A 15,063-nucleotide genomic window follows, 5' to 3' on the forward strand; every position below is an offset into this window, starting at 1 on the left:
TGACGTTAAAATACAACTTTATGCAAAGTTGAAAAAATTCCCTTGGAGCAGTTTCAGAGCCACGTTAAATTTCTGTCTTTGCCGTGTTTGCCTCCATATATAGGAATTTCCTTCTTCAACCTTGGTAGCGGACCAGACAGGAAACTATACGTATCCCTTCTACATGACTGGAGGAGTTCTGCTGACGGCCTTCCTAATACCTAGAATATTGGTTTTCGCCAATCGCGGAATATCCATAGTTCACCCACAGGACTCGGAAGCACTTCTCTTTTTATTTTTAACTTGCTTCCGAATCCTGTGAGCGAACTTTGGAGGTTTGACGAGTCTGTAACATAAAGGGTGGTTCTAATATAATCGCCCTGATCGTTTCTCACGCCTTTGTCACTTCAAAACATTTTCTTACGATATTGGCGATTATATGATAACATTACATAGACGATCGCTAACGTCTGCAGCGATTGGGGCGATCACGATCGCTTGGATCGCCGGTGTTCTAGTTCAGCTTCTCTTTCCCTTCTTCGCCGTACAACTGCACTAACTGAGAAGAAAGGAGGCCACGAGTTTTGCTCTTCATTGAAGGCTGCAATTTTGTTGGATCCAGGGCTAAAATGATTGTTTTTCGTAGGTCTTCGCTCATACTAGGCGATCGAGACGGTCATATGAGAACTCCCGATCGCTTCCAATCGCTTCGATCGCCTACGAGATCGTCTCAGTTTTTGCAAACGATCGATGTGATAGAAAGGATCGGGGCGATCATGTGAGAACTGACCAACATTTATAAAATACATAAGAATACTTGTGCTGTCCTTAACCTCTCGTGTATTCCACTGATCGCAGTACAGGCCGCCCAAGCTCAAACTGTGAGTAATGATACCCAAACATCATGTATTGCTATTTGTGTACTTATTTTGCTACATTTTGGCGAGACTGATTTTATTCGGAAATGCCTAACGGTATTACTCAATTCTGAAAGTGCACGGGATGCCCTGCCCCGAAATCCAAACCTTTCATTAACATGCCATTCTTGACAGAAAATGTAACCCTTTCATCCTAAAATAGGACACTAAATTATTTTTCTATACCATTGGAAGAAACCTAGCGAAAGCTCCTTGGAAAAAACTATTAAATAAAAGTTTTCTTATACCCTTTTCTTACTTCATCTCGTGAAATCTTTTCCCTTTGAAATGCCTCCATTCCAACTGAAAAACAGGTGCCCTCCCCCTCCCCCCCTCCATTCGGGGGCAAAGCATACAAATTAAATTCAGTCTGTAGGATCTCGAAGCCAGTTTAAAATATTCATTTATTCATTTATTCTTCCTTAATCGATTCATTATTTTAATAAAGGAGCATTGTATACAAACAGTCTGATTGCGAAATTTCAAAACAATAAAAATAATCCTTTTAGCTGGTCTAGCAGGAACGATTTTAATTTTTAATTTCGTTCTACCCTTGTATTCTACGACAAACTACTGTCGTTTGTTAAGGCTAAAATCTGATCGATATCCGTACTATACAAAGTGGTCAAACATCGAGGTACCATGTCGTGCTTTAGGAAAGTATCGTGGTTTTTTAGTGGAAAACGTGTCCAGGATAGTTCATGGTCCTGGATCGTGTGTATTTCAGCAGCGGTTTGCCAAGCTGTTAATCTTGGTTTGGTCCTCAGCTTTGGTGTTCTGTTCCCAGTTTTGATGGAATTCTTTGACGAGACCAGAGAGAGAACAGGTTAGCGCTTAAATTCAAACAATATCTTAGGCTTGAAGCAGCGTTGTTGATGAGCGCGCAGTCCAGCCAGTCCAGAGTATCGTGTAATTGCTCTATACTCTCAGTCTTGATTCAGTGTCGACTTGTTTGACACGACGTGTTCAAATCTACTGACCGATTTAAAACCGAAAACTGTTGAAGGACAATATTGCGTTGCTGGAGCACCAAAACACCAACGTAACCAAACTAAGTCACACACCAGGGCATAAGACAGTGATTTCGATTTCGACGCTGATTTCGACGATTTCGCTCTTTTTAACCCGACTTTGAAGCACATCGATTTGTTTCGAGGATTCGTGCTTAGCGAGAAGTTCATCTTTGCTTGTTAACTTGGATTTAGCCAAGGAATGAAAACGTTGATCTTTTCTGAAAAGGGGCTCTTTTTCTCTAGAACGCGTTGCAGACGCACTAAACCCACGGTATAGTCCTATATCGAGGATTTTGTGACACGTCCGGCTGCAACGCAGGCTATTTCACTCCAGCTTGAGCGCAGCAAGCTAAGAACTTCATGTTGTAGTTCAGTAAAACCGCAACAGCACGTAAACTCATGCGCCTTATCGTGCTACTTATGCTATGTTAGTTTTACAGTATCGACTGAGCCATACGCGGACAGAACAAGCTTGATTGTGGACTATAAAAACGATGTTAAGCGGCTTCGCCACTCAATCGTGCTATTTTTGCGTTCGCTTGCTTATTGCGACACGGTTTTTAGAATATTTTGAACTCGAAAGATGTTCCATGAGTTTAAAACAAATACGCATTCATCAGTCAGTCGCTTTGAATATCAATGCTCAGTTTACAAAATCAGTGGATTGAGTTCGATTGCTTTCGATTTGAAATTCGTCGGTGCCGGCGATTATCATATTGATCAATCGGCGACCATTTCCAATGCATTACCTTCATTTGTTTGTAATTCCAGTTTTTATACCAGACAACTTACTTAACCTGCTCTTAGTTAATATTCAGCGCTTACTCAGTCAGATTAGTTTGCAATGATAATCTGCGAAGAACGTTATTCGTACTATATAATCCTTGCAAATAATTCTTAGCGTAGGATATAAGGATTTGTTTAAAAAAATTACACAAGAAGTACTACGCTTGAGTTAACGCCTGTGATTAAATCTTGTTACAGTGAGTAGATTGTGAAATTTTCATGCGGCACTGCTTATTTCTTGTTTTATTTAACTCCTGACGTACATTCCTTCCTTGGGGAACTGAAATGTATTCAGAAGGCATCAAAAAAAGAAGACAATTAGCACTTAACAAAAATATGATAATTTTTATCGCCAGCAAGAAAAGAAAATTCAAGAACAAAATATATTAAACCCAAAGATATTTCTGAAATAAGGCAACGTTACGATCGATCGATTTTTCTACCAGCTAAGTTTCGCGTTCACTGAATTTTTCTGTAATGGAAATGTGCTAATAAACATGATACGAAATCATGTTTGGGAGAAAACGGACTGGGTTCGACGCCAGACAATTTTCGTATAATTTGAATTCTGTAAAATTTATGTATTGTAAACGTTATAGGTACCAGGCAAAGTTTTTGCAGATCAATTTCAAGCTGGGTCATACCTGTGAAGAAAAACATGAAATCGCGTTTTGAGTTTTTCAAATTCTGCCCATGAATGCCAGAAGTGAAGGAAGATCCAAAAATTTCCTATCCAATTACATGTAAAAAGAAAAATATTTACCTTAAGGTTACTATTTTTAGCGACTACTAATTTTAGCGTGTTTTTCAAAGCAAGGTTTAGCGACTATTTAATTTAGCGATTTTCCGAAAAATTTAAAAAGTTAGTGATATCGTGTAAACCAGTTTTTAATGAACATATAGCTAAGATGGAAATAAATGTTCAGTAAAAGAACAAACTCGCTTGAAATTGAACGAGTATTTGTATTGCCAGAAAGAACAAAGTTACCTGGTTACCGGCATCTTTTTTTAAAAGATTTTTTCAAGTCGACTATGCTTAATTTTGTTTCCCTTTGGGGTGGGAGGGGGTATTTATATTTAACGAGTAATATATAGATTTAGGCAAGCCTAAAAGCGGAGCTCCCCGGTTAATTATTTTGCACTTTATTGAACTCTGAATTCTGGCCATTGTAAAACTTTAAGGCTGAGAATTTTATATTCGTTTTATTTTTTTTAATAAATAATAATTAATATTTTTCCTTATTTCTTTTTTACCGTGTCCGGGGGGGGGGGGGGGGGGGGGGGGGGGGTACTCCCTAAAATTTACTATGGGGGTGTGCCGCTGAGTTGCTGAGACTCTGGACCTGTTCCAGAGACTAAAGGTTCAATTTGCGACCCTGTTCCAGACAAACACTGCAAAGTAGGTACCCTGTTCCAGCAATATCCACAATGGAAATATATGAAGATAGATATAAAAACACTAGCGTACATCACAAAGCTCTCACTTGACTTCGTCTGTGGCTTGGAGATAAAGCGATGAAAGGAGCGGAGTTTCATAGCTATACTTGATAGTGTTTAATCAGGACTCTGGGAAAACAATCAACCATGTTCCATAGTCAAAAGGGTGATTTGTTTACCCTGTTTCAGAGTCAGAGAGGCAAAAAGCATACCCTGTTGAGCGGCACATACCCGTATAGCTCTTATATGGGAGTACCACCCTCCCCCCCTCCGGGTACCGTGTACAGCAACACCAAATAAGAGAACAAACAAAATCAATCAAAATGTTATAATTCCACCGAAAGCACTATCATTAAGAAGTCTGGATGGGAAATTATGTTGCAAAACGGGCAATTACCGGTATGTTACCTTCATGTAGAAAAAAGGAGGGAGGAGTAGGGCTGCATGTCGGGGTAGATAGGCATATCACATGGCAAATTAGGCATTTTTGTTGTTGCTTTACCAGCTTTAAAAGAAAGAAAAAATCACTTAACATTTAGAGTATAAAGGAAATAACAAACATCTACATTTATAATAAGGTTGATTTTAATTTTTTTTCATTCACTCATTTATTCATTTTCATTTTCACTATTTGCCTATATTTTAATTTTGAATGGAAATGGCAGAGGTTATAGCTAATGGTTTACAGCATATTGCCCAAACCAAGCTAACTCCAAGCAAACCGGAGTGAAAGCTAACCACAAGCAAACTAGAGTGAAAGCTAACCGCAAGCAAACCAGATGAATAAAGCTAACTGCGAGCAAACAGGGGTGAACCTAACTCCGGAAACAAAGAAGTGACATTCTGTCATTCCACCGAACAGGGTCACCCCATCCCCAACCCCCCCCCCCCCCAAAAAAAAAAAAGAAGAAGATAGCACCTTATTCACTTTTACATGTCTTTTGACTCCCCTTCCTCTTAAGGGGTTTCACTTCACTTACAGAAAAAAAAGCAAAAATTCTGGGAAGCTAGAATATTGTTTGTGAGTCTCAAACTCAGTTTTGTTATTTGATTACCCAGAAAAAAAAATAGAATCATGTCTGCTTGTGTATAAAACTATGCAAGAAAAAATATAACATCAATACTTTGACTACTCTTTTAAAAATTTGTTTGTATTATTGTCCACATTTTTATGGAGTCATGTTGCCCATTTGTCATGGAGTTCACAAAGTAGGCAAGTGAGTCACAATTTGGTTGCTACATGGTACCTTATGGATACTGCAAATTTTATCTGGCTTTAGAATATTTCACTTATTTTAAAAATATAGCTGTTCTTATAAATTGTACACAGCATACAATACATAAGAATGAAATTGGTAATGCATATTGCTTGCAATAACGGTTAATTTAAACTCACCTATACTTTAGAATTACAGTACCACCAGTTTCAGCATAACTAATCCAAATTCAAATAATTACATTGCTTTGTAACTCCACTACCTCCCCCAAAGTCAACCAAAGATCTTATCATATAATTAGACAACTACATGTAAGTCCTGTGTAGTTGAGGGCTCAAAACATTTGGACACTTGCAGGTCATGTTAACTGGCCAAACAGATTTTAGCTTGGTCACATGTGGTTTCTTACCAGTCAAAACATTGAAAATAGCAATTTTAAACTACCACCATTTCTGCTGTTACTGTTTTCGCTGCATATTTTTGAAAAGATCACTTCATAATGCCCTTGTTACATCTAACAAGATGTGAAAGTGACAGGTCAATCAAGAAGTCGTTTTCTGAAGTACACTGTAAATAGGTTAACATTTAAAATCTAAATTTTGCTTATTTGCAGCTTTTCTTGATTTTAATTTACATGTAATTTACTAGTCTCTTAAAAATAGCATCATGACGACACCCAAACATCGAGCTGGATTTAATCTTTCCTGTTTTCTATTTATGTCCTTGTCCTTGTCTGTTTTTGTGTCTGTGGCACTGCAAACTCTGCAACTCATGTTAACCCTGAAAAAAGTCAAATGCCACTGCAGATTAAATTAAAATTGATTAATTGGCATCAATATCAATAATTTATAAAACAAAACACTTAACTCGAGCTTGTTTAACTGAAGACAAACCACTGGATGCAAAAGGATCCATTAGACATTTAACAGAGATGGATCAGCACAGACTATTTTTTTTACTGATAACTGCAAAGTCAACTAAATATTTTAATAAACTCAAAGCATCACTGCAAACCCTAACACCCCCTCTTAATTAAAAGGTTTGGCCTTTAATCAACCCCCCTCCCCCTCCCGCTAGCCCTTTTGGAACTTCCATTGACCTTACATGGGATGGATCTGAATATTTGGGTTTTCCTTGGTGTAAGAACCTGTGAAATATTTCTTTGTTTTGGAGCTATTGTTTTCCTGCTCCATGTTGTTTTGAGGCTCTTTGATGCCTTGTTTCACTGCTTCATACACTGAGGATGAGCTGGCCATGGATTTCTGCCATAACCACACATTGGAATTTGTAGAGGAGTTTGTGAGGGGAGGTGACATTCAAACCATTTAACCTTCCACAGTGAGGCTAGGGTATAGATATTTTCTGGTACAAGATCTAGGCATTTCATGAAAACATACTTTTAGTGAAATATTAATTATTTAAATTGTCTACTAATACATATGTAGTTGTTTTGAATGTCATTGAGGAGAGACAAACTAACTCCCGAGTTAGGATTTCGAGTTGGATTTTCGAGTTGGATTTCGAGTAAGGATTTCAAGTTGGATTTCGAGTTGGATTTTCGAGTTGGATTTTCGAGTTAGGATTTCAAGTTGGATTTTCGAGTTAGGATTTCGAGTTGGATTTTTTTTTGACAAAGCAAAACCCATTACAATTATTGAAAGCTAACCATAAACAGGCTAACTGGAGTGCATAGTAGGCTAACCGAAGTGAATAGTAGGCTAACAGGAGTGTGTAGTAGGCTGGAACCGGAGTGCATAGTAAGCTAACTGGCGTGTATAGTAGGCTAACCGGAGTGTAAGTACGGTAAGCAACTCGAAAATCATATCTAACTCGAAATCTAACTCGAAATCCAACTCGAAAATCCAACTCGAAATCCTAACTCGAAATCCAACTCGAAATCTTAACTCGAAATCCAACTCAAAAATCGAACTCGTAAATCCAACTCAAAATCCTAACTCGAAATCCAACTCGAAATCCTAACTCGGTGAATAGGCAACCTCCATTGAGGAGTTGAATAATGAATGCAAATATTTCACAAAGTAAGAAGATCAGCAGCAACCAAATGCAGATTAAAGCAGCTGGGTAAAAAAAGAATGAAACTGAATAAAAACATATTTCAATTATAACTAAAATATAAAACTAGATACCTGATTTACTTTGCTGTTGTCCACTTTGCACAGAGCATTCTATACCAAGTTCAACAAAACTTGACTGTAGGTATTCTTCATTCATTGCGGCTTAATGGCAGAATATAACACTACCTAAAAGAAGGATTGACATAATAATCTATTAAAAACCACCACACTAGCTCTAATTAATGGCCCTGTTTATAAAAATAATTTATAAAAAATTCTGTCTTATTTAATGGATCTCATCAAATATAATTGAGGCCCTGCCAGGGTAAATTCTGACAAGCGCTGGCCAAAAAGTGAACAGCATGTAAATTGCAAAAAATATTTCAATTAAAGAAAAAATCAAGGCCGAAAAAAAAGCAAACCAATTTTAAAAAGCGCGCGGGGCCCCCCCGGGTAATATTAGCCTCTTTCGTTTATACACTCAGTGTAGTGACCCTTCCTTCCTACAATGGGATATTTAGCTTTTCTACTTGGGGATTTCTTGTTAACTTACCTGTATAAAAAAACATTGCCATTGCAAAGATACACATTCAACACTGTCATAATGATAGTCAATGTATTAAAGTTTGCATACACAGCTGCATACAGTGTCTAAAATGGCATGAATTACAAGAAGAGCGAACAATTGTGTTTTATAAAATTACTCAAAATAATTAACTAAGATAGTTTTATGTGGAAATAAACTGAGTTTTTTGTTTGTTTCTGCTAAGGTGTGGTAAAAACGTGTCAACGCAAGAAATTCGCAACGTAACGATCTCTTGGCGTATTCGTCCACGACTCTAAAATAGTTCGTTCAAACGAATTCCAACAGCGAGTAAATAAGAATAAATAGATGAATTAAAAAACTACATGTAAAACACTAAGTTTAGCTGGGAGTTTGAATAAAAACATTTAAGTCATTAAGGTTATAAACAATTCAACTTTATAAAAGTTCTGTAAACCAGAACCACTAAACCGACGCAAATTCACTCATAAAGCATATAAAAATTACAGATTTTCACAAAAAAACATGGACTTAGTGTATTCAGTAAAGTCAAAGTTTGTTACCTCATATTTGAAGTCGGAGAATGCTTGTCAATTCAGCAGGGCAAAGCTTTCAACCAGCTCATGAATTAATCGGAGGCGAAGCGGCCGCAGTTTTTCGTATTATTATATCCAACCGCGTAGTACATGTGTAAGCTATAAATTATAACTTACTCCAGCACCACCGACCTTTGAATTATCTGCGAAGGTCTATTTCAGCCTTTTCCATCCGTGAAGCTATTGACACCTTCTTTTTTCCTTCACTTCAGTTAATTGCGTTTAGCTCAATTAATTTCCTAGAGCTGGTCAGCCGCCGAAACGGTAGAAACTCGCTCGCTCTCCACCTGTGCCATTTTTTCGGATCTCCCCGTAAGCCCTTATCGTTTGCCATAACTTCCATGATGTGTAAAGCCTTTAGACGGGGTAGACCGAGAAATATTTACGAAGACATTTCTTTTTCCTGCTCGGTTTCTCCTTGTGCTTCGTTCAGCTTACAAACTGACCGGGTTGTTCACTTTGTCCTTCATGTAAATCTAAATGGACTGACCATGGAAAAGTACTTGCGCCCGCGGACCAATAGCAATGCTATCACTTGGTCAGCGGTCAACTTCAAAAAAACACGCGACCTTGACTAGTTCTAAACCTGAGCCCGCGATATGGTCATGTGATACTGGTCAGCGGATGCCTTGTTTTGACAGCTGTCAATTGACCATAAAATGGATGTCCAATGATGTAATATATCAAAGATCTTAGTCGATTACCTCACTCATTTCTGGTTAACCAAGGACAGAAGATTGTCTCCCCTCCCCCCCCCCCGCTTGGGTTGCCTTGGGACTCCCCTCCCCCTCCCCGAGAGTCTGTACGCGATTCGGCGCGCGTACGCACCAAATTTTTTCGGCCTCCTGGGTTTACAAAAATTCTCTCGTACCCGCATTACCCATGGTGCTCTGCTCCGCGCGCTGGCGCGCGCTGGGGAGCTCCGCTATTAAATTTGACCGAGACAAATTTTAGCGAGTACTAAATTTAGCGATTTTTGCCCAACTCGCTAAAATCGCTTAAATTAGTAGCCGCTAACAATAGTAACCTTAAGGTATGTGTGCCACTGGTAAGAAAATTACCTCCTATACTATTTACTGAGCGCCGGGGCCGTACTAGTGAAACGTAAAGGGGCAGTGTCACGAGATTTTAGTGCTACTTGATGAAAATCCAGTGAAGGTGTTGGCATTAGTTGGAAATCCACTTATAATGGACTCGTGTTCGGTGTACGACAAATGTAGACTGCAGACTTTTGCAGATTTGCACCTAGGTCAGCCTGAATAACGCTCTGGTTAACCTGTTTACGGTTACAGTCAACTCTCGTTATAGCGGACACGCTTGGGGCCTCGTTTCGTGTCCGTTATAGCGAGAGTCCGTAATAGCGGGAGTCATTTCCAGTCAAACCTTGTTCGTTGGGGATCTGGATTTTGTCCGTAATAGCGAGTGTCCGCAATAGCGGGGTGTCCGCAAGGCGAGAGTTGACTGTAGCTCTTTATAATAGTAATAATAACAGGAAAAATACCTAAAAAATTCTGCAAGTCTAACGGTCTGCAGTCTGCATTTGTCTTACACCAGCCTGCATTCTGTTGGCGGGCACAACTTCGGTAGCCAATCACAATGCGAGTTTTTACGTCTTATCAAGCTCCAGCCTGTACTCATCGATATACTAGGTTTTCCCTGCAAGCAACAATAAATATATTTTTTTTTTTTTTGGGGTTTTTTTTTTCAAAATTATCCTGCCAAATCGTGCGGAATATCGCCTGATACTTTGCCGACGAGGCCGAAGGCCGAGTTGGCTAAAATCAGACGATATTCCGCAAGATTGAGCAGGATAATTGTTGTATTATTCAGCAAATTGTCAACGAAACACATTTTTCAGATAGAAAAACTGTATTTATGCGTCACTTTACAAGACTTCGGACGAATCTTCGAAACCTACGTATATCGCAGGATATCTGTTATGTACGGGTGACAGATAACGTTAACATTAGCACCATATATGGTCAGCGCGCGCATTTGTTGAATAATAAGAGCTGTTATTCTTGTTATTCTTAGCTCTGTGAAGACCCTGAAGAAGGAAGGCCGTGCCTTCCGAAATATTGGAATTTCAATACAGTCCCAAACCGTTGAATCGGCCTTGCAATTTTTTCTTTATTTGTTATTCTTGCGCTTGTGCTTGCAGCGCTAGTGAAAACCAGGCTTTAGAGGTAAAAAACATTATTTATTGAATGTTTCCATTTTCAGCTTTTGTTGGATCAATTGGTCTGGGCATGGTATGGTTCGCAAGTCCGCTGGCAGGTTATCTGTGCGATCGCTTTGGTTGCCGCATCACGTGTTTCTTTGGAGGCTCGCTATGCATTGTGGGACTGGTGTCGACGTCATTCACCCAGAGCCTCACCCAGATGTACATAACCTATAGTTGCGTGTACGGTTTAGGAACGTGTTTAATATATACTCCCTGTTTTCTTGTAATTGCTAAATACTTTACAGAAAAGTTGTCCGTTGCTACTGGCGTTGTTTCGTTGGGTTCGAGTGTGGGTGTCCTCTATTCAGGTCCCCTGCTTCAATTTCTGTTGGACGCGTTTGAGTGGAGATACACCTTTAGAGTCATGGCAGTATTGTACGTCCTTGTTTGCATGGCGAGTTTGAGTTTCAACCCAAACGTAGAAGAAATAACAATGGTCGAGAATTTCCCACCAGGAGAGGACAATAATGAGAACGTCGGGGACGAAAAGAGCGGTATTGCTCTTTACTGCAGCGTGTGGACTTTTCCTGCCTTCACTGTCATAGTAACGTCACTCGTGATTGCCAGTTTTGGGATGTACATTCCTTACATCAATCTGGTAAGTTTAAATTTAAGTGTGCGTACTTAATATCGCAGAGTTCTAGCCCTGTCTAGGGCACTGCGCTGTGTTCTTGAGCAAGACACTTTACTCTCATAGTGCCTCTCTTCACCCAGGTGTTTAAAATGGGTACCGGATTTCCTTCCTTCCTTCCTTCCTTCCTTCCTTCCTTCCTTCCTTCCTTCCTTCCTTCCTTCCGTCCTTCCTTCCGTCCTTCCTTCCTTCCGTCCTTCCTTCCGTCCTTCCTTCCGTCTTCCTTCCTTCCTTCCTTCCTTCCTTCCTTCCTTCCTTCCTTCCTTCCTTCCTTCCTTCCTTCCTTCCTTCCTTCCTTCCTTCCTTCCTTCCTTCCTTCCGTCCTTCCTTCCTTCCGTCCTTCCGTCCTTCCGTCCTTCCTTCCTTCCTTCCTTCCTTCCTTCCTTCCTTCCTTCCTTCCTTCCTTCCTTCCTTCCTTCCTTCCTTCCTTCCTTCCTTCCTTCCTTCCTTCCTTCCTTCCTTCCTTCCTTCCTTCCTTCCTTCCTTCCTTCCTTCCTTCCTTCATTATTTCATCCATTCATAATAAGGTATTGCTAATTTTTCTAGATCAAGTACTGTGAAGATATTGGAATCCCTACACAGAAAGGTTCTCAACTGTTCATTTTCATCGGCCTTGCTTCATGTTTGGCTCGCGTGATGACAGGAAGATTGTGTAACGACAAGAGAGTAAATCCAGTCTACATTTATCAAGCGTGTTTAGCAACTGCTGGTCTCTCTGTTTTCGTGTTGCCGTTTACCACAGAATACTGGAACTTAATAGTTTTCAGCGCCATTTACGGATTGAGCGATGGAATCTTCATAACAACACAATGTTTCATTCTTCTGACGTGTGTGGATAGCAAGAGAAGAACAGCCTCTTTCTGCATTCTCAACCTGCTGTATTCCTTTTCTGCAGCTGCCGGTGGCCCTGTTGCTGGTGAGTTTATTTCCGTAAAAAATAAAATAAACCTAGCGCCCATTCTCGTCCCCATAGCCCTTTTCGTTTCTCTTAGCCGGTAGGGCTTCGGCACGTGAAACGAAGGACCTGGGGACATAGAATGCTTGACTCAATTTAAAATCTTTGATTGGTTGTTTGAGACATAGAAATTTTGAACGGAAGGTCTGTTTAAAAATTATTCCATGTGCGCGTGTTAGGTGTGAGATGGTAGATAGCCAACGAGGCGTGTAGTCGTTGGCTATAACTATTTCATATCAATCAAGCGCGAGTGGCTTACTTGTTTAAATAAAAAACCCCAAAGAATTGCAATATTTGAGCTCCCTGGCGGTATTTGCTGACGCGTAAACCTACCATATTTGTGGTCAGAAGTTCATAATCATAAACTTCTGTTGTGGTCCATGATATATGGGAGTTAGCTGATAGCTGGCTCCGCCTATGGAAACTTTGAGCTTGCCGAGAGAACCAATCAGATTCGCATAGTAAAGAAATTAAGCTGTGCAAGCCAAAATACAACTATATATTGACCTCTCGATCCAAGAAAGTAACGTGGCCCTTGAGAAAACGTTTTTTTTTAATCTGGAACAATAAGCTTATCAAAATAGACGGCAAAAGCATTTACTACCACAATTATGTAAAAGCAGGAACTATTTCAACTAACCAGATGAAATTCACTAAGGGCAATGTAGAGTCATACAATATTGCAACAAGTGCTGGTTTGAAACATTTGAACTTTTTCACGTGGTCAGGAATTCGAAGCGCAATTCCTAGCCACTTAAAAGCTTTGGATGCTAATGGTAACAAAATCGATTCATTAGAATTTTACTGTGGGAAAAAAATGTTCGATCCCTTTTTATGTAAAAGTAAACAATTTTATGAATTACTTATTACAAAAAAGGCAATAGTAGCAAGGGGCTTTACGAAGTTGAAAAATGGTTTTGGTTTAGATGCTAGTACAGTGTCAAAAGTCTTTCTTAATTTGTTGTCTGTTTCATCGGAAACTTTTGTTAGAAGCTTTCAGTTTAAACTTCTAAATGATATTGTTTTTACTAATAAGCAACTAGCTAAAATAGGTTATGTCAAACATGATACCTGTACGTTTTGCGAAGTTGAACCAGAAACTGTATATTATTTATTTTACGATTGCCCTCTAACTCATTTCTTTTGGGAAAACTTTGAAAAACTTCTGGTTTGTACTCTCTGGCTAACGTGAGAAACACACGTTACAAGATGTATTCATTGGTAAATTAGAAAAATGCGAGTTGCAAAACTGCATATATGGCTAAGTCGAAAACAATCTGAAATTCCAAAGTGTGAAACATTTATAGAACTAGTTGGCCTTTGAGAAAACTTGCGAGATTTTAATAACATTTATTCGGACATATTTTTTCTATTTTGTTCTTTAGCGTTAATAGCGGACCAGACAGGAAACTATATTTATTCATTCTACATGACTGGAGGAGTTCTGCTGACGGCTTTCCTAATACCAACAATATTGGTTTTCGTCAATCGCAGAAAGTCCAAAGTTCACCCGCAGGACTCACAAGTAGATAAGGAAGAAGAAGAAGAAAAGAAAAACGCAGTATCTAAAGAGGTGCAGACCGACCAGGTTCAAGAATTTGAAATGAAACTCCGTGCTGGGACCTTGACAAGAATGCGCAGTTCTAGCGCAATCATCTAATTAACTGATTAACAATAAACTGACTACGAGCCCCCGAGTTTACTCTGCTCTCTGGTTATTGAAACGCAGGCTGGCAATAACTGATTGATTGATTGATTGATTGATTGATTGATTGATTGATTATAGGTATAGGTATAGGTATTTTATTTAAAGTCGGTAACGTTGGGAGTGGTTGCCCAATCTCCCGAGCCAGGGGCTCATGTTAAAAACGCACGACTATTTACAATAAAATTACTTACATTACTATTACATTGATTGATTGATTTTCAAGCTAAGCTTTTTTGCTATTCGGTGAAGTCGAGGTGTACGAACCCACATCAGTTATGCTTATAATCGAGCTCTGCTACGATCTTTCCTTTGTTATTGTAGTAATTAAGTTTTGTTGTTGTTCTTGATGTTAGATTTTAATTGGATTTTAAGGATAACATTTTTTGCTAACAATGATTAACGCCATAATGGCCTATACGGGGAGTCTCCGCCCAAAAGGGGTACCTTTTTCAGGCTTCAGGTATATAAAAGGGTAGGGATTTCACAAGTTTAGGTATATGAAAGGGTATGGAAATCTGTCATTTAGGGTTTAAATAAAATTAAATAGAATTACCGGATCCACCGGCTCACTGTAGAGGATCTGATCAACTAATTCCAGAGCTTGCCTGACACCCGCGGCCTGACACTAGTCGCAACTGTATTGTGTAATTTCTCGAAAGGTGAACTGGAAGAATGTCACCCTAGGCGTGCTGCTAAAATCTTTTGCAAATCCTTTGACACAAAGCGGGCATCACCGACAGCAACTCTTCGGATTTCGTGCCTAACTCCGTCCAAATTTTGCAAGCGTTCTCTAACCGTGCAGAAGTTGACTGCAGCACTTCAGTTTGTTGGACGCGAAACGACTACAGCACTCGGCTCATAGTCCACGTAAACATACAAATTTACTTTTCTTTGCCTAAAACACTTTTACCGAATAAATAAACCTTTTTCTTTGAATCTGAAAATGTCATTCTGCAAAGATTGTAACTTTCACCGCCGTGA

General features: G+C 39.3%; 1 protein-coding gene and 1 long non-coding RNA gene across 4 annotated transcripts; one reads left to right on the top strand and one right to left on the bottom strand.

The window, feature by feature from the left end:
• Positions 1-1,430: 1,430 nt before the first annotated feature.
• On the top strand, positions 1,431-14,285 carry LOC144636328 (monocarboxylate transporter 4-like). The gene is made up of 4 exons (XM_078495513.1): positions 1,431-1,722; positions 10,788-11,386; positions 11,966-12,335; positions 13,760-14,285. Exons 1-4 carry the CDS (start codon positions 1,539-1,541, stop codon positions 14,032-14,034), a joined length of 1,428 nt encoding a protein of 475 aa, XP_078351639.1. The 5' UTR covers positions 1,431-1,538; the 3' UTR covers positions 14,035-14,285.
• Positions 3,925-9,215, bottom strand: LOC144636615 (uncharacterized). Of its 3 annotated transcripts, none has more exons than XR_013567568.1 (3): positions 7,497-7,703; positions 5,529-6,129; positions 3,925-4,637 (listed from the first exon to the last, which is right to left on the bottom strand). It is a non-coding gene; the product is annotated as an uncharacterized LOC144636615 (long non-coding RNA). The 3 variants fall into 3 exon arrangements; XR_013567567.1 differs by lacking the exon at positions 3,925-4,637 and adding an exon at positions 8,532-9,215 and having other exon boundaries at positions 4,700-6,129; positions 7,497-7,610; XR_013567566.1 differs by lacking the exon at positions 3,925-4,637 and having other exon boundaries at positions 4,700-6,129; positions 7,497-7,716.
• Positions 14,286-15,063: the final 778 nt, after the last annotated feature.

The sequence above is a fragment of the Oculina patagonica genome, chromosome 13 (assembly GCF_052425735.1).
Source record: "Oculina patagonica isolate OP01 chromosome 13, crgOcupat, whole genome shotgun sequence".
Lineage (NCBI taxonomy): Eukaryota > Metazoa > Cnidaria > Anthozoa > Scleractinia > Oculinidae > Oculina > Oculina patagonica.

Bases quoted from the DNA above. Each gene is read 5' to 3' on its own strand.
- LOC144636328 (XM_078495513.1), top strand. From the start codon at position 1,539: ATGTCGTGCTTTAGGAAAGTATCGTGGTTTTTTAGTGGAAAACGTGTC. The intron at 1,723-10,787 runs GTTAGCGCTTAA...TTCCATTTTCAG, and splicing joins CGAGACCAGAGAGAGAACAG to CTTTTGTTGGATCAATTGGT. The intron at 12,336-13,759 runs GTGAGTTTATTT...TTTGTTCTTTAG, and splicing joins TGCCGGTGGCCCTGTTGCTG to CGTTAATAGCGGACCAGACA.